The 20,151-nt window shown below is 47.2% G+C and overlaps 1 protein-coding gene across 1 annotated transcript in view; it reads right to left on the bottom strand.

Annotated features, from left to right (window-relative positions):
* Positions 1 to 20,151, bottom strand: part of LOC146173754 (phospholipid-transporting ATPase ABCA3-like) — a 106,367-nt gene that overhangs the window by 63,470 nt on the left and 22,746 nt on the right. The window contains exons 7-8 of the mRNA XM_084585259.1: positions 9,769 to 9,972; positions 226 to 335 (exon numbers count right to left, since the gene is read on the bottom strand). Of these exons, the coding sequence (XP_084441385.1) occupies positions 226 to 335; positions 9,769 to 9,972 (314 nt within the window). The remainder of the gene's footprint in view (positions 1 to 225; positions 336 to 9,768; positions 9,973 to 20,151) is intronic.

The raw sequence follows: 20,151 nt of genomic DNA, 5'->3' as shown, positions 1-20,151 counted from the left end.
CCTTTCTACGGGGAAACGGCACGCGGTGTGAAATATCTAAACGTGTGTCAGGAATAAAACATTACAAAATTCAAAAGCGCCTGTTTTACTTCTAACGCAAAGCAAGTATCAGATATTTACCGCTTCTTATATACCGTACTATTTACTCTGTAAATATAGCTACACGCGTCGTATGGTCAATCAACTATTGAAACGGCACCGCATGGGACTGCAGTAGTAACTTGCCTGGCTCGACAAAGAGTTGTCACCGAGAACAACCACTAGTGTCATAATCGCCATCTCAGCTGACAGTAGCATAGGTATGTGCAGGCCATCCCAAGCCTTCTCACTTGCAACTGCTGGTTAATTTCAGCAGCAGTCTTAAATATGTTTCCGGATTTGACTACTACGAGAGCATATAATGCGCTCACTGGGGAGATGTTCTTATACACATTGCTGAAATCCCCGCTACGCGCCCTGCAAAGAGAAGGTCTTGATTTCTAGAACTCATGAAGCCGGAATTCGAAAAGCAGGGCTACAAAGAGACTTTCCTCCTACTAAAAACAGCCGCCCAGAGCGCGCGATCAATACATATAGTTACGCGCTTGTGCCAAGTACTACTGTAGAAATATGTCCCTCCTGTGCTGGTGCTGCTCCTTGCGGCGGGGAATGGAACAGACAGCTAATGGCGCATTCGGTTGGGGGGTCGAGAGCAGATGCGCTGAGAAGTGCAGAGCAGTACAGGAGCACGCCGAGCGATGGTGTAACTGTCCTCCCACAGGAACCCTCTCTGCGTGTCGAGAGCAGCGCTCCATGACCACGTGACCGCACTTCCCATGCATTCTCCGCCTGCCCGCAGTGGTGGCAGTTGCAACCCGAAGAGAGGCCAACGCTCCGTGAAGAACCGCTTGTTTTGTATGCCTTTGTTCTTACAGCGCGGTGATATGCCTTCTTAGGCACTTTCGATGCCAGCAGCGACTCTCAAACAGGCATAAAGCACCTGAGTAATGCTTTCCGCTCCTGACGCAAATTCGTTTGATTTCGAAGAGCTCGCCTAGGCCGACGATTTGCAGCCGCCATTTTGAGCGTCGCCGACTCAAGAGAAAAACAAGATGACGCGGATATGACGCTTTATGCCATGTGACTTCCTCTACACCCGCTTTAGACGAGAGAATAGCAGGGAGTGCACTCGGCTGCTCTCAGCGGAGAAAAAGCCCTCCTTCTCTACTATTGGAAGCCAGTGATTCTATACTTCTGCTCTACCACTGTAGGGTGTCCGCTTGTCGAAGGGCTCTCGAGTGCACCTGCTCTCCCACTCAAATTCTCCATAAATACATGCGCCACGCTGCGCTTTCGGACCACCCTTTCCACCAAGTGTTTGACAGCGCGGGTGGGTTGGCGGGTAACCGAGTTCCAAAGATCACTCGGCGTCGAGAGGAAAAACTAGGTGCTCGGCATTGTAATGAATGAGGCCTTCTCTCCAATGAGACGTGCGCATTGTATGGCAAAAATGGCAATTGCGCATTACCACGTAGGTAGAAACACCGCGCGTGAATCGGGAATTGCGATGTGAGCACCTGACTGCAGAAAATCGTTTCCTCGGAGCAAACATCGTTTTTAGCGCACCTCGCGTAATGATGATTCCAACCAAGAGTTTTAGACAACAATTTTGAACGCTCTCTCCAGAACGAGTGACCGGGCATGGGAAATATAGGATATGGTATGCCAGTCGGCGAACTCTGAATCCCTGCTGCCTTCCTCGTTGCTCAGTACAAACTCGGCGATGAGACAAATGCATAAACTTTCCAAAGAGGACAAGAACAATTTGGAACAAATTGGAACCAGATGTGAGTGGTTTCAAGCATTTAATAGCATTTCCATGCATTTTGCGTGAACAACAAAATGATAAAGCTGCCCCCAAAGCGCCCAGTCGCTACGGGCACGCGCGAGAAGAATATGTTCGCATCATAACCTAGACATTCCGAGCGCTACAAGCAAAGTGATCAGATTGCGTTACTGCAGCTACAATAATTACAATAATTACAACAATGCGCATCAATATTGTTATCTATTGCGCGTAGACGCGTAGACGGGGGAGCAATGAACCTCAACCAATGCGCGATTCCCGCTGCGGTGTTGTGTTCGCAATGGTTGCGCGTGGGAAAGAAGGACCAACGACCCTGTCGACGTTCCGTTCCTCCTTTCCCTTAGCCCTCTCCTGTCTCCACCGGCCAGCCGTGTCTGGAGGAAGAGATGACTTCGGACCACGCCGATGAGCGGCCGCCAGAGCGCACCGGTCGAGTCGAGTGCTAATAAATAGTTCTTGTGTTCACAAACGCCTTGTTCCTTCAAGACAACCGCGAACCTAACAAATAATAAATATGCAAATGTTTCTTATACCACAGTAAGGTTAGCTAACTCAGAGCAGGATGACGCCCTTTGTTACTCTGCAAACTACAGCTAGGCTTTCAAAAAAACATATGCTTGATATTTATTGGCGAATAAAATCAAGAGAGCTGCAAGAATAGCATCTAGTTTCTACTCCGTACAATATTGGGACTTCAGCAACTTTGACACCGTCAGTGGCCATATGGTTTCGACACCTTCTAATGGGAGAAGCTAAGGCAAAGAAATTGCAGCAAACTTGACGCATATGCCACAACCACAAGTCCATCGTGCTACGAATTGTCGCCACGTTGATGTCGCGATAACAAAATTGTTGGTTATGCTTCAAACTGCTTCTGGCAGTTTAATGCATGGAGAAATTTGCACGTGCAGGAACATATCAAAACTTTATCGCAGTATTTAAGCGAGCAACTGCGTAAGCTCTGTAACTGTCATCATCAAAAGAGTAGGTCACTGGACAGGTCCTAATGGCGCCTGAACTGGTCCTGAAGCATGAAAATTATCAGGGAATAGTGCACAAACAGCTGAAGATTCCAAAAGCAAGCAGACCGAATGATTCTGGATCTCTCCACCATGCAAATATAATTGTTCTGAAAACAGGTTCTCTGTGCAAATACACAGAAAAAGAGTAAAAAGACCAGGATATGTGTTCTTTACCTCGCCACAAATTTGTATAAATACTATTCGCGCTAATATGGGAAACGAATATGGGAACACTTAATAAAACGCAAATTTAATCAACGTTCGCTATTCACACACTCAAAGGCGCTCGTTTAGAAACCGGCTGCGTCACCGTCCTTTGCGTCGCAAAGGATGGCTGGGGTCAAAGTTTTGGCAAAATCATTTCATCAATATTTTGTTGTCGAAAATTATCTCAGCGGTGATCGCTTTTAGAACGAAAGTGCGTAATGAGAAAACAAAACTTCAAGCCAATTATACTCGGTCCTTAAGGATATGGCCCTATAGCTTTATTGTCTCCCGACTAGCGGTCTTTTTCAGGACCCTCGTCCGCGAAAATATACTACGCTATTAGCATTGTAATGCCTATGTCGACCACACCAGGAACGCGGCATTTTTTGCAGACCGGGACATTTAATGCTAAATCGTTAAATATAAATTCAAAAGTATCAAAAGAAAAAAACCATTTTAAACACTGTAATAGCTAAATTCGCTCGTCTATGGTACAATGCTTTCCAACCAATATGATGCGGTGGACTCTTATATCGCAACTAATTTTCATGCAAGAGTGCCCTTACGTTGTGATATGTTCCTATTACGGCGAGGACTACTGATACAATTTTATTAAGTGGAAGTAGGAAAATTTCCGATGCAATTTAGTCACATTTAGCCTCCAAAACGGTGTACGTTTTTAGTAAATATTCGCTGAGAAGTTAAAGCTGAAAGCAGCAACCGAGAGCATCTTCGGTACGTCCTTACCTTGAGGAAAAAAATTGGACTTTGGGGATTGTTGGTGCTCCAGGGTAGTACTTTGTGAAGGTACCAAGCCAGGAATGCCATACCGAGGTCGCTGAGGAGCATCATTCCCCAAACATCTACAATAGTGACGTTATCTAATCCCAGAGCTCTCTCGGAGACAATGGACCAGTCTGCACTCTCTGAAAGTTCAATGTTCACAAACGATACCATAAGGAAAGATTCTTTCGTAAAATGACTTTAGCGAGATTCTTTTTGGATGACTGTAGCGAATCTATTTGTCATGGAATGATCACGGAATAGGACAGGCAACCATGGTAGTTTATATGAATGTTAATTGTAATTAAGAGACTGTGTCACTAATATAGGCTGTTTTTGTGAAATACACGAGCTCATGGAAATATGCATGATCTTTTCTAGATTGTACGGATGTCATCATATGCCATGAGCTGCCATCGTGTGCCTCAATTCCCACGCGATTATTGAACTTGAGATGACTTTTACTACATTTACCGTCCTCTAGAGCATAGTGTGGGAGTGTGGAAACAGTTCCCAGCGATGGCTATGAGTGAGCTCAGTCTGTCACAATTATAAGCAGGTTCACAGATTTTTCCAGGAATCTCTAGCTCTAGCTCCCGAAATTTTTAGCTCTCGTGAAAGTCGAAGTAGCGTCCTGAGTCTATAATCACGTTGGACATAGCCCAACGGTGACATAAAAATAAAGTTGTAGGGCGCACTTTGGACCACTAAAGTTAGATGAGGCGAAAATCTATATTGTGCTGTGGTCCGAAGCCCTACAATAAGGCACCAAGGCCTCTCTTTTTCCCCCTCACCTTCCTCCTTTTCCTTACGGCTCGATTAAGGTGTAGGAAACAGATGCGGCGCCTTTTCTTTCCTGTAAGCTAATATGAAACGCCCCTGATTCCTGTTGTACTGCGTTTGCTTCTGGGTGCTGTGTTGCGCAGTATTCAAGGAAGCGCCAAACTAAAGGCGCAGCACGGACACCTGGATCGGACGGCCTGCGGGTAAGTTCCGTATGCGTGAATAGCTTCATGACGACATGACAGGATATGACATCATCGTAACATCAGTTTCGTTTATTAGAAATGGCCAGATGACGTCAAATTTGGTCATGACGTCACTAGCTCATGACTTGACCAGGTGATGGCGTCATATGTAAAGTCATATATGTCATTATCATCATCACTGCACTATCACTGACTACCATTATCATTATCGGTCACTATCTACCACTAACCAGCGGCGGTTGTCTCCATGGCAACCGCAGTGGCATGACGCCAGACATGGAGAACTAAGATACGTTTCTCACGTGCCCGGCGTCGCTGTCGGGATGATGGACAGTTACAGTGTGACCGAACGGACAACAGTAATAATCATTGCCTTAAAATTTCGCTGAACGACAATTAAAAGCTCTCACGATAATACAAGAGTGTTAGTGTATGTAGCAATGAAGCTGGTCACTCTTCCACGTGTGTTCATCGCTCAGTTTGAAAGACTTCTGTTAATAAGTGCTGCTGAGCCGACAATTTTCAAAAGCTTCATATTCAGAACGCGGCGACAGGACGCGGTCAGCTACGTAGTGACACATAACGCCCAACCTGCCACCTAGCTAGAACGCCTCCCACTAATTAGCCTGCACATGCACGCGGATGCTGACGATAAATACCAGAGACGTTCAGGAATTGTACGCAACACAAATAGCTAATTTAATCAGTCGCGTGGCTAGCTTCATCATAGAGAACTGGGGGATACGTCGTGAATCGCCTAGAGAACGCCACGGTTGCACTCAAGACAGTAGAAAATGCCAGCACCTTCCACTGAAAAGCAGCCACGACCGTCATTAAGTCCTTCCTTATATGCCATATAAGGTAAGATCCTCCAACTAGGGGCAAGTAATCCTGTCGTACACTACGTAGAGGTAGAATGGTCAGGTCGGCTCAAGCGTTGAAGAACGCCGGATGGTTGCAGACTGCTCTTTTAGCTGCATTGCCACGTCGTGGAAGACGCGCCTGATGCTGCACCAAAGCTTCTTCCCAATAAAGTAACCTAACAGCAGCGATCGCTGTGACTACTGCGCTAGAGAAAGACGAACCTGCGAGCAACACCTCTTTTTTCATTTCCGGATGCTATGTACCTTGACGCGGGACCGCATAGGAATAGGGTGGCAGCTGCTGCTGCGGCAGCCTCCCCTGATATCACGATAATTGCAATAACGGCAGAACTCTACACCCGAGGTTGGGCAGCTTTGGCGCGTGTTACTTTCGCACTAATTATCGAACATGTGACAACTGATCTGGCGACTTTAGGTATCAATTCTGTAATTGCTTAAATATGGCCGCCAGCATGTTGAAAGCACAACTGTATTGAAAAACTGCAAAGCACCAAATACTAGCCTGTCACGAGTGATCCCGTTAGTGAGTGCGTTCATACCTGAGCCTTAGATCAGTTTTTTTCAAATGCTGAGTGAAACTACCAACCACGATGGCAACGGCGATATTCCTGACTACCATGCGATCCCAGCATACTGCCATGAAACTAGGTGCATTCACTCCACATGCTAGCCTTTACCCCAACCCAAGAAACGCAGCACAGACTAGCCATAGCTGCAAGAGCGTACCTAAATACGTGCACGGAACCACATCCAACCTTCCTTATACCCCATTTATTTCACCGTCAGCGATACCCAAATGGCCGTCTTTTTGCATTAGCTTCGGGTCCCTAAAAAGAATCGGGAGATCGAGCCTTTTCTCAAACTCTACATCACTTCCTGGACTGACGCTCTCCAAGATTGTAATTCGGTGAACAAAGAGTATTAGTGATCGGGATGAGGAGCAAACCGAAGACATAAGGGCACCTTGGCATTTGGGGATCTCTCGGATAGCAAAACCTGCAACGTTTTTTTAGACGTAAGTTTTGAAGCAAGAGCTTCACTGCGTTAGGTAGAGTCGGTCATTGCGCGTGCTTAAATTCTACCTTCCACTGACCTTCATGGAGCAGGAGGATATGCTGTTACTACGTGGTTTAGGTGTCCAAAAAAAATGCCTAATGCCGACAAGGGCTGTCTCAGGTTTCCCAGAGTGCGACCTTCCTCCACTGGAAAATATTTAATGCAGACTTCATATTACAAGTATTCACTGATTTCGTCGGGGTGGTTATGAATCCTCTTTTGAGAAACCAGCGGAAAGAGAGAATTTGCCTCCGGTGGATGAACACCCCAACCGATCTTAAGAGGGTAGCTCTGCCTGCTCTGCGTTTGGGCACAGCTCCATCTTGGTAGCCGGCTGCTTCACGTGCAGGCTGCCAATCTTTTACGCAGCATTTCCCATATCGATGTAATCATTTCTTGCAATCTGAGAAACTTACACTAAGCCCCTTATGGGCCTATTTCATCATAACAAACGATTAAAGCAGATTTGAATACTTAGCTAAGCATGGCAAGACTTCACAAAGCGAAACGTTAGTAAACAAGTGTTAAACAATGCATCTGCAGGTATATCCGCAGTGGCCCAGCTAGGACGTCATCCATTTTTTGTTCTGTAATTCAGAAAAAGATATGCCTTGCGAACCATTGGATGTATTCGATAACAAATCATCGGAAAACTTGTAGTAAAAAGCCGGAATACATTTGGCTAACTGCTCCCATACTTACAAGTGTAAGACATCCCGATTTAGATAACAGATAATTCGGCTCTTTAACGACGCTTCTGAACGATCACAGAAAGTGTAAGCTAAAAGGTACAGCAAAGCTTTCACCATGTTCACAATGCATTTCAGGTCGCAAAAGTTTCAGCCATTTAACCAGACAGAGGAAGCGTTTTATTCGTTATTCTATATGAGGTACATTTTTCCTTAATAAGCCCGAAATGGAAGCCGGGATTGAAAGTGGACAAGGTAGCCTAGTTTAAAGCAAGAGCTACGTGCTGTAAACCACGCACACACACACACACACACACACACACACACACACACACACACACACACACACACACACACACACACACACACACACACACACACACACACACACACACACACAAAGTACACGCCTATATAAATAAGTATAGTAAGCATAATGAACGTGGTGTCTGCCGTAAATCTGAATAAAGTCTTTTGAATAATTGTCTATAATGTGGTAATATCCGCTCAAATGTCCCACCAAGGACAGACAGGACTAGAGAAGCCACACGTGCATACATGGCCAGGGCGATGTCTAATTTGCGTATACTTGTGAAATAAAAGATTTCCAAATTTTTGCAGGGCTGAGACCTGCTGAGATAGGTGCAAGTTCTGGTCTTAAAAGTGATTTAACGCAAGGAATAATAAAATTATATTATAGAAACTGAGTTCATAAAAGAGTTTTTCTGAGAACAAAATCTAGAAATTAGCAGAAAAAAAGAAGAAAAAGCAAGTGACCGGCACAAGACTTCATGCTACGCCAATGGAGATGCTCTGGGCATTCATTCATTGCGCCATTCATTGAGGATGATTCAGCATATATGAAAGCATGGAATGATGTATTACAAATTAAGTCGTTCATCGTTACCTAAAACTTGAAGGGGAGCTAACCTTCGGAGTAGAAAATTCCTAGCTATGGAGTACGAATCGATTGCCTTGTACAGCGATCACCTTTGATCGAGGCCGAGAATCCTGAGGAGCTCCAACATGTTTCAAAGTCACCGTTGGCGACGCGCTTTACAGCCAAAGGGCTGTAAAGCGTACCCTCCTTCCAAAGAGGAAGGAGGGTACGTGCCGCGAGCGGCTAGTATTAGCCCTGAATATGTGCTTTCTGTGGTAATGTCTTTCCATGTATGCTTAAGGCTTGAAAATGTTGTCAAACGCTTCATGTATTCGCGGCTGTCATTAGGTCCTACATGACTTTACGGGAATTCAGCATTAGATACCAAAATCAATAGTTAAATAAAGCAATATTAGGAAGTAATCATTGCGTAATGTTTCATCGTCATCATCATCATCATCAGCCTGATTATAACCACTGCAGGGCGAAGGCCTCTCCCATATTTCTCCACTTAACCCGGTTTTGTGCTAGCTGCATCCATTTGATCCCTGCGAACTTCTTAATCTCATCCGCCCACCTAACTTTCTGCCGCCCCCTGCTACGCTTTCCTTCCCTTGGAATCCAGTTTGTTACCCTCAGCGACCATCGGTTATCCTCTCTTCGCACTACATGTCCTGCCCATGTCCATTTCTTCTTCTTAATTTCTACTAGAATGTCGGTAACTTGAGTTATGTTGCAAATGTTCCAAAACGTAATGTTCCAAAAGTTAGTAAAATGCTTCTTCAAGGATGTTTAGAGTGCGTTAATAAACGCAGGTAATAAATGTATGCCATAGATAATTCAAGCCAATTCTTAGGACCGTAACAAATTTTCAGTAGTACAGAGGGTCACGATCTCAACACAAATGCCTGTGACGGCAGCATGAAAAGTACACGTAAATAAAGGTACAGATAGTGTGTCTGCATTAGTGTTAGTAAAAAACAACAATAGTCGCATGGAGTTGAACGATATCCATAGAAAAGGCTTTATATTAGGAACAGGTGCAGGTCCAATTGTATTTGACAAGGCAAAACCATAATCTGCAATTGCAAGCCCGGAGTTTTGAACGATATGTAAGCGCCTCCCCCTCCCCCCCCCCCCCCCAAAAAAAAAAAAACAGAAGAAAGAACGAGAAAACCTCTAGGTGCTGAACCCCCTCCGTATCGTTTGAAAGGGAATACTTTTAGCATCCTTTCGTAGCATGTAAATTTCTATTCCATAGTGCACGATGCTCTAAAGAAGATTAAAAAGGGGAGGCATGTAGTATCGCCATGATGTTGTTCCTCCAGGAAGCAGAAGAAAGCTTTGGGAATCCCTTGTCGCAAAAAGCTTAACCAAATGTTGGAGCAACCATCACAAGCAACGCTACTTACTTTTGAAGTCTTTGTAGATGCGGATGATCCTCATCACGGAAAAGATGCCTTCGACTGGAAACAAACTGAATGTAAGCTTCTCCCACTTCGGCGTCACGAGGTAGCTGAACAAGTCGGGCACAGTGAAAGGAGTGGTTGTAAAGCTTTTCGCGAAGGTAGGCGTCATCACCATGATAAGAAAGCCCAAGATTAAGGCTATTATTCCTGAAAAGACATAAGCATGGAAATTAAACCGCATGCAAAATCTCCTTGGGGCCTATATTTTGTGTACTTTCGAATTCCAAGAAGAAAGAACGCTGAAACTTTTGCTAAAATATTTCCAGGCTATAATATTATTACCAGGCGGCAAGACGATAAAGCCGATTGCGATAATAGATGGCGTTTAATGAATTTTGGCATGCCTATCGCGATAGCGCCGCCCCCCCCCCCCCCCAGTGGCCGCTTCTTCCTCGTCCGTAACACCTGCCGGGGCCACCGAGCGATGGTCGCGATCGGTGGGAAAATTAATCAAAGTTGATTACATTGATGGCATTGCTGATGATCGTGCGTGAATGAGGGCAGACAGGAGTAAAGGAAAGTAATGGCTTGCCGCCATGATGACCGATGAAGAGTGGCCCAGGAACCTTTCGATACACAGGTCGCCAGGATTTAACGGCTCACTGGCAGGCAAGCATCAAACAGCACGGGCAGGGCGATGACTTCACGTGTCTCGTTGTATGGGGTCGGTGGGTTCTTCTGGTGTGCGCCTCGGGTCGGCCGGATTTTTGGTCGGCTCTTTTATTCGCTCTTTCTTTTGATGTCTCATCATATGTTGGTTGCGGTTCTGGTCAGTGGGGTGTTCACATCGGGTTACTTGCCGTAAACCGTGTCTTGTGAAAGGTCAGTAGACTAGGCGGGGAAGGGGAAACACTGCGAAGTCAGGTCGAGTCTGGTAGGTTAGGGAACAGCCAGGAGATGCGTCCCAGGCACCCATTGGCAACGACAGAAGCAGTTGGCGCCGCAGCTCTGAGCCAGGATGAGGTTAGATGAACGGACCCCGCACCTCCGCCAAGATGTTCCGAGGTGGCAAGCAGATGAAAAAAGAAAACAGAACATGACTGATGGCGGGCCTAGCGCGAGCGCGTCTGCACATGCCGGAATGCCCTTCTTCTTCCTCGTCCGTAAATATGTTTAGGATACCCATCGTCGCAGGTGTCTATTAGACGCATAAATAAATATGAGAATAATGGCAACATCAGCAGGATTATGGTAGCCAAGAGGAAAACGCTCGCTGGGATATTCATGACCTTTGGCAGTATAGAACAATTTACAGAGTATGGTAAAGCACCGTGTGTGCATTATACGGTGCTCAGCATTTTTTTGCAAGCTATTCACGACTAATGACTATATAAAATGCTGCCCGAGAATGTAGGTTACGGACATTAAGATGTTAACAAATCTCGACAACTGAGACCTCCCGCTTTATAACAGCAGCCATAATGAATAATTTACGAACCGCTCGCTGGAACTCTAGGTATACTAGCGCCCATGCCAAGAACTGTCCCTGGCTTTTCTGAAAAAAAAAAAGAGGGCAGCGCAAGGACACTATCTGTCAACCGGTCAAAGTTCTCGTACATGCTTCATTTCTTGGAAAAATACGTGCTCAAGTACCAGCCCAGGAGTTACCTTAACAAGACTAAACGGTGGGCCGACGAACACGCATAGCGATAGCAACGGCAATGTCGTAATGGAATTTTTATGCTGCTTACCCGCAGCTTAATTGAACGGAGGTGCCTCCTCCCCTCCTTTACCTCCTACAATACTACGAACTGTCTCAAAGAAAAAAAGGCGACCACAATCCAATTTATAAACAAACGTTACCCCACAGCCGTTCCATAACACCCAAGCTGATATGACAGAGGGCAGAAAATGGTTTCTCTTTTTCAATAACACTGATGTTTGGGCCAATTGGTAATGATCTATATTAAAACCCATTCGCAGCACGAATAAAACAACGACAGGAAGAAAACACACACCACAGGACGAATGCTGCACTTCCAACTAAAGTTTATTATGAAAAAACCAAGCTTAAGTACAGAGCTATACCTTCTGACAGTCAAACATGTGTGTTTAAAAAAGCCACTTCATTATCATGTAGATAGAGGGATGGGGTGCTGACACATTGATCGCCTGCTTTTCTGATGTGATATGCCTCAATTATTTCTCTTTCTACCTGATCCCTTCCCCGCCCAAGAAAAACTTAGTTTTCCGAAAAATGGGTTTGTACTTACAGGCAGTGAATTGCGAGATTGCTGCCTTTTCCTTCTTTCACCTGATCGTGGTGTTCTTTTGCTCTCTGATTAAAACAGCGTCCAGTTTGACCTATGTAAACACGATTACAGGTGAGTGGAATGCTGTACACTATCTTAGTAGCGCACCGAGTGAACCAAAGGTGGTGCTTGATCGAACAAATCGGCTTTTCTTTTCTCACCATCATAGGACAAATTTTTGAAAGCTTACTCGGCGCAGAAAACACCACGTTTACATCATATCTTTTGGCAACTTTCTTAAGATTGTGAGATAATTTATGAAGGTACGAAATTACTTGAGTGACCTGCCTCTGATCTTGCTTATCTTCCTTTTTAATACCCTTTTTCTTCTGAAGCAGGCTCTCTTCAACTGCAGGTAAAGTATCAGGAGGAAAGCCAGACATACGCTATCGCTCTGTTGCTGACGTTCTTGACTCATTCAGATCGGTCTCAAATGGTTTAAAGTTTACCCATGAGCTCCCACGTGACAATAGCATACAGTTTCTTGACCTAAGAATTTCATTTTTAGAAGGACACATATGTTGGATGTACAATCCAAGGTCACAAAAGGCACTCCTCCCCTATAGCAGCGCTCATTCTAAAATAATCAAAAGAGCAATTGCCATGAATTGCCTCAATTCCGCGTTAGAAAAATCGTGTACGCACCTAATGTCCGAAAGTGTCAAAATGCAAACAGAGCGATTACGTATGTCTGGCTTTGTCCGAAGCGGATAATGTCCACTAATGTCCGAAGCGGATAAGATCGAAAACATCATGACAGGCATCTCTGACGACGCGTGCCAGATGCTATGAGTGAAAAATTTTGCCAAGGTCAGTGACGTTATCAAACTTTGCCAGAGGTACACCATCGAGTTTATTGTACTGTCTCACTACTCACACGACATAATTCTGGGCTATGATTTCCTTTCCACTCATCTTGCCGTTATTGACTGCGCCCGCGCGGAAATGTCCTTTTTACCTCTTTGTGATACCATCTTGTTGGATGTACCTAACCGGTGTGCAAAACTCCTTGTCGCCAATGACACAGACATTCCTCCATTTTCTGCTGCCCTCGTTCCTCTCCTATGTAAGCGTTACTACTTCGACTGTCTTCTTCACACCTTCCGACGCTGCTTCACGCCATCCCTGCCTCCTGATCCCATTTGCTGTTCTCAAGTTCGAAGATGGTCTTAGTGCAATGTACGTCTCAAATCCATTTTCGTGCCCGTCCATCCTGCTACGGGGCGAGTGTCTCGGTCATATTGAAGAAGTTGATTCTGCGCTTGTAAACACTCTTCCTGCCACGCCTGCTTCATTATACGTTAATGTTCTCAGCTCTTGCGATATAGCGACCGCTTCGACACCACCCGATGTTCATCGAAAAGCTGTTGCCGGAGATCTTCCACGCACACAACGTGATCAACTCGCTGCTCTTCTACAGAACTTCACTTCTGCCTTCTACCTTCCTCACACTGCGCTCGGTCGCACGTCTGTCGTTACGTACACAATCGACACTGGTACGAACGCACCTTTACGACAGCATCCTTATCGCGTGTCGGCCTCTGAGCGCCAAGTCATTGCTGATTACCTGGACGACATGCTTCGCCGGGGCCTCATACAGCCATCTAACAGTCCATGGGCTTCTCCGGTTGTTGTGGTCACCAAGAAAGATGGTTCCATCCGGTTTTGCGTCGATTACCGTAGGCTAAACAAAATCACGCGTAAAGATGTCTATCCTCTGCCGCGAATTGACAACGCCTTGGACTGTTTACAGGGAGCTGATTATTTCGCCTCTTTGGATTTGCGCTCCGGCTACTGGCAGGTACCGATGGCTGGTGATGACCGCCCGAAAACTGCCTTTATAACACCGGACGGCTTATACGAGTTCAACGTTATGCCCTTTGGCCTTTGCAATGCCCCAGCTACGTTTGAGCGCCTCATGGACACTGTACTTTGTGGACTCAAGTGGCAGACCTGTCTTTGTTATCTCGATGACATCGTAGTTTTCTCTACCGACTTTTCTTCTCACCTTCTCCGCATAAATCATGTCCTCACATGTCTCGCCGACGCTGGGCTTCAGTTGAATTTGAAAAAGTGTCACTTTTCCGCTCGAAAACTCACAATTTTAGGCCACGTAGTCTCTAAGGACTGCATTCTTCCCGACTCCCCAAACTTCGCGCAGTTGCAGAGTTCCCGAAGCCAACCTCCTTAAAGCGGCTTCGGAACTTTATCGGCCTCTGCTCCCCCTTTCAACGCTTCGTATTGAACTTCGCCTCTATCATTGCTCCTCTGACCCGGCTCCTTCCCGGCAGCTCCGACAATTCCGCCTGGACTCCAGCCTGCGGTAAAGCCTTCGACACTTTACGCCGCCATTTGGTTTCGCCTCCCATTCTACGCCACTTTGATCCGACTGCGCCTACGGAGATCCACACTGATGCCAGCGGTATTGGGCTTGGTGCCATCCTTATCCAACGGAAGCCTGGTTACAGCGAGTATGTTGTGGCATACGCCAGCCGAACATTGACGAACGCAGAGTCTAATTATTCAGTCACAGAAAAGGAATGTTTGGTCATTATTTGAGCCATCGGAAAATTTCGTCCCTATGTGTATGGCCAACCGTTTTATATTGTGACCGGTCACAACGCTTTGTGCTGGCTGGCCTCTCCGAAAGACCCATCCGGTCGCCTTGCTCGCTGGGCTCTCCATCTCCAGGAGTATGACATTCATGTCATTTATCGATCAGGTCTGAAGCATACGGACGCGGATGCTTTTTCCCGCTCGCCATTGCCTAGTGATACCTCGTCTGAGCACGTCCGTGCTTACGATTTGTCGACTCTAGCCACTATCGACATGGCTACCGAGCAGCGGAATGACCCCTGGATCAATGCCCTTTTGGATTTTCTCTCAAGTCCTACTCCCGGTCATTCATCCAAAGCGCTCGTCCGGCAAGCCCACCACTTCTCAATTCGTGACGTTCTTCTCTATCGCCGCAATTATTTGCTTGATGGATGGAAGTGGCTTCTAGTCATCCCGCGTCATCTCCGTACCGACATTTGTGCAGCGTACCATGGTGACCCACAAAGTGCTCACGGTGGCGTATTGAAAACCTACACGCGCCTACGTCAGCGCTTTTACTGGCGTGGAATGTACCGCTTTGTACGACATTTCGTGCGCGCTTTCGAATCTTATCAACGACGAAAAACTCCTCAAAAGTCCCTCGTTTTGTTGCAGCCGTTACCCTGTGCTGCTCGTACGTTCGACCGCGTTGGCATAGATCTCTATGACCCTCTTCCTGCTACTCCCGCTGGAAACCAGTGGGTTATCGTGGCAGTAGACCATCTTACTCGCTACACTGAAACATCACCGTTACCCTCTGCCTCCGAAAGAGACCTTGCTTTGTTCCTTCTCAACAGCTTCATTCTTCGCCTCGGGACTTCGAAGGAACTGCTCAGTGACCGCGCACGCGTTTTCTTGTCCGACGCTCTTGAGACACTATTGAAAGAATGCCGCATCAGTCATCGCACCGCTACTTCTTACCACCCTCAGACGAATGGCCTGACAGAACGATTCAACCGTACTCTGAATGACAGGCTGGCCATGTATGTCAACGACGCTCACTCTAACTGGGACCAGGTTTATCCCTTCGTAACCTACGCGTACAACACTGCGATACAGACCACCACTGGATTCTCTCCCTTCTTCCTTTTTTATGGGCGCGAGGCAAACTGCACAATGGACGCGCGTTTTACCTACCACCCTGATGTTTCTGAATCGACGCCACTCTCAGACGCCGCACATTACGCAGAAGAATGCCGTTAGCTCGCTCGTTTGCTTACAAAGGAAAACCAGTGGCAACAAAAACACCATCGTGACACTGGCAAAGCGCCTTCATATGCACCCAACTCCCTGGTGTGGCTCTGGGTTCCTGCCACAACCGCCGGCCTTTCAAAAAGCTTCTTGCTCGGTATCACGGTTCATACCGAGTACTTCAAAAAAATTACCGACGATTACGTTACTTCCTAATGCGAAATTTGAGCGCAGCAAATAAGCTGTTTCACCTTTTGGATAGATTGAGGCAAAGAAATCGAGCAACACATGTATGCGCTATCACAGAATTTTTTTTTTTCTGGCGGCTCGTTTAGCAGCAGCAGCAGCAGCAGACGGAGGATTTCCACCGGTCGCCTCCCTCATGGCTCAGAAAGAACTGGCAGATAATTTCGCAGTGGCGAACGGCAGCGGCAATTTCGGCTCGGGCGGTGCACATATACAGATCCGCCGCCACCGATCTGGCTCTCTGATTGCCACCGCACAGGGGTTGCATTGGAGGAGGAGCGAAGAAAGGAATTAAGTTCGAGCCGGCGCTTTGACAACCGGAGACTCGCAGGAAGAGGGGGGAGGGGGCGGCGTGTACACCCAGCGGCAAACGATGGGGGCAGAAGCGCGCGCAGCAAGCGGACAACGCGATAAAGGGAGGAGGGAAGAGATAGCAGCGACTGACTGATGCTGCTGACGCCGATAGTGAGTCAACCCCAGCTGCAGAGTTTGTTTCAGGGACAACGCCGCCGATGCCGACGCAAGCAATATGATACCCTCGCTTGCGCAGCGCCAACAACCAGGTCTAGCCGTGGGAAGGTGGTCACGTATTCGTCGACGTGCCGGGGCCTACGTGAAATAACCGGCGCGTCGGCAACTGAAGAGCACCCTATCCGCCACACAGGAACAGGGAGGGGGGGGGGACCCTCCCCTCCTCTTTCTCCATGGCGGCGACGGTGTTCTATGCAGTCACGTTATCTTGACTCTCTAGCGGCGTCAGCGGCATCCAGCAGTATCAGTCGGTCGCTGCTAGCGCTGGGGGGATGAAAGGGGGGCGGAGCTGGTTACGAGGCCGACGACGACGCCGACGCGAAACCCAGGAACGGACGCCAAAGAGCTGCGCTCTAAAAATCTCCTGTCAACAACGTAGTTGAGCCCGTTACACCCTCTGCGGACTTGCGTCGCCATGGACGCGAAATAGTTCATGTGGACCGAATCAAGCCCTACTACGATCCGTCGGTCCTTGCGGCTCTGATGTCGCCAGGATGGCTCCTTTTCTACCCGGGGGGAAACTGTAGTGTGGTAATCTTCATCGTTATAGCCACTAACATGCGTCGCGTGCTGGCGCTCTCAAGAACGAAGCAGCTGGTCGTTGTCTTCGTGATTCGCTACGCCTGACGCCCCGCTGCGAGTTCTTCCCGAGCAGCTGGATCCATCTGCGTCAACAGAAAAACACACCCCTATATATATACGTATATTCTAAGTGTATTTACACGGATGACTGCAACTTATTATGGTGCATTCATAGCAGATGGCTAGCTTCTTTATCACGCTTCCTCCTTCTGTTCTCAGTGTTGTCTGACATTTACCCATTCGCAGACGAAGCCTCATGGGCTGTCACTCAGAGTCCCAAGAGTGGCAGCTCTTCATTTTTGCACCATGCACAACTTGTGTTTTCCAAGAGGGGCAGCTTAGGGAAGGTCGACGACGCACCACGTAATGCAATCATTGAATCAAGTTAGCACAATAATGAGAATCCACGCTTGCGGAGAGGCGTCCAGAGCCATATTAATTCTCCGGAAAGGTAGCACACATCCTGGTTCCGACGATCGTTGCGCTGCTTAAGGCCGTACTCTAAGGCCAGAGTACCGAATCTGGCGACCTGACAAACCTCTTCAGAGAGGCAGTGTGCTGGAAACAGAAACTCGGTGTCGAGAGAGAACGGGAAAATGGTGATCGAGAGAACTTACTGGCGGACGGGAATAGTGAAAGAAAAATCAGTTTTATGTAGTTGTTTTATGCTTCGAGGTGTTATAGGCATGTACTATGAGGGGAAGCACGTCGTCTCAGTCTTGTGATGAGAGTCGATATACATCGCAAGCATATGCAACAGCAGTGCCCGGTTTGTACGTTCCATGAGGCCATTTTTCTGGGGGTGGTACGGTGTAGAACGAATGACTATCACAAAAGCGCAGGAGCTCTTCTAGAATAGCTGTCGTAAACTGCCGGCCGCGGTCACTAATAATGATACGAGGAGGCCCATGATGGAGGACGACAGCCCGAAGAAGAAAAAAAGAGATGGCAGCGGCGGTCATGGAAGGAATGGCGGCAATTTTACAGTAACGCGTGAGATCGTCAACGAATACGATGATCTAGCGATTATTTTTGGAGGAGCGGGGAATCGGGCTTATGAGGTCAACACCCAATTGCTCTTATGGTGTGGTCGGTAGTGTGACAGGATGGACGCGCACCAGCGGAGAAGTCGTGGTAGTCTTGAACCACCGGCATTGCACACAGAAGGCCAGGTAACGCTGAGTAGGGCGACACATATTTCGCCAGTAAAAATATTTTTAATGCAGGTAAGGGTCCTGGTAACCCCAAGTGCCCAGCTGTGATGATATCGTGCATTGCATGTAAAACCGAGGAGTAGAGGCTAGCCAGAACAACGAGAAGAAGGGGGGCAGCGTTAGACAAGTAATTTCCCTGTAGACAAAATCATCGCGATGCAGAAAGGGCTCGCAGATGCCGGATCGCGAGCCTTTTCAATAAACGGTACCAGGTCTTGATATTTGTGTTGTTCTCGCTGGAAAGTGGCAAGATCCGCAATTGTAAGGAAATGGTGGCAAGATTGTCGTCAAAGTTGTCATCGCAGAGAGTAGTCGCGAGAGGCCGCCGCGTAAGACGGTCAGCGTCGGCCTGTTGGGGGCCACTTTTGTACGATATTGTAAAGTCGAGCTCCTGAAGGCGTAATGCTCAAAAGGCCAACCGATCACAGGGATAGCGCAGATTCACCAGGCAGCCAAGCTAATGATGATCGATGATGACTGTAAAGGCATGTTCATAAAGATACGAACGGAACCGCTTTACGCCGAAAATGACCGCAAAACACTCTTGCTCTGTCATGATATAATTGCGTTCAGACTGGCTAAGCGTGCGACTGGCGTAAACCTCAACGTGTTGATTCCCGCCATGCTGTTGTATGAGCACAGCACCCACGCCAATGCCGATATCGCCATTGGGAAGTTCGGTGGAAACTGTCGGGCTGAAATTTGGGAATTGAAACTTGAGAATTTTTTTTATTGCGCAAGTACGCCCTTTGGCATAGGGGTCTACTATAATGATGCAGGCCTGTGGCACCGATGACTGTTAACCGCTCACGGTAATGTGGCCCATGTGGCTATACTCTTGTGTCAAGCGGTCTGGTAGGGCGGTAAGCGTGGCTTCTAAGGTGTATCTTGCGGGCCACGTGAAGACCAGAACAAGCTGTTATAAAGTGGTCTAGTGTGGCCTCCGTAGCAGGAGCAGGGCACAAACTGCAGTTCAGGAAAGCAGTCTCGGTGGTCCAGGAAGATTTTACAGTAGGCGTTAACGAAGCACCGCAAACGTGGGAATGAAGCGCCGAAAGTAAGAGTGATGTTCTAAGAAGCTTCCGAGTTTTTTCACAGACATGTGCTCTCTGACGCAGCTGACAGCTTCAATCTTCTTTGCGTCGGGCCTAATACCTCCTTCGTCCACCAGATGCCCAAGCACAACGATCTGGCGTTCCACGGAGCAGCACTTCTTAGATTTCAGCATGAGACCGACTTTCTCTTTGCCGTTAAGGACAACAGCTAAACGGTTGTTATGCTCGGATCCGAAAATCGCTACATCATCTAGTAAACACATTCAAATTAGCCACTTCAACCCACGCAAAAAGTGGCTACAAATTTTCAAAAGTAGCCGGAGCGCTGCATAGGCCCAAAAGCATGACGATAAATTAATATAGCCCACCTGGAGTCACGAACGTGATCCTCTCTTTTCCTTTCCGATGCATCAGCATCTGCCAATATTGGGACCGTAAATCAATGGAGGAAAATTATGAAACTGAATGGAGGCAGTCAATGACTAAATCAACTCGCGGGACGTCTAGTTGAAGGATCAATGTGGGCATTTGTCGGGAACTTGAACTGTAGTACTTTGCCACTGGTGTCAAACGGATGCCACACTGCAAAGAACCCGCTTGCGACACCACTGTCCGGCATCTAATATGGAGATGCCCAAGAATTTGTATATGCGCAAGACA

The sequence above is a fragment of the Amblyomma maculatum genome, chromosome 11 (assembly GCF_055883805.1).
Source record: "Amblyomma maculatum isolate TAMU_Amacu chromosome 11, ASM5588380v1, whole genome shotgun sequence".
Lineage (NCBI taxonomy): Eukaryota > Metazoa > Arthropoda > Arachnida > Ixodida > Ixodidae > Amblyomma > Amblyomma maculatum.
Note: the sequence above shows the minus strand (reverse complement) of the source record. Positions and strands in the feature narration are given on the sequence as shown.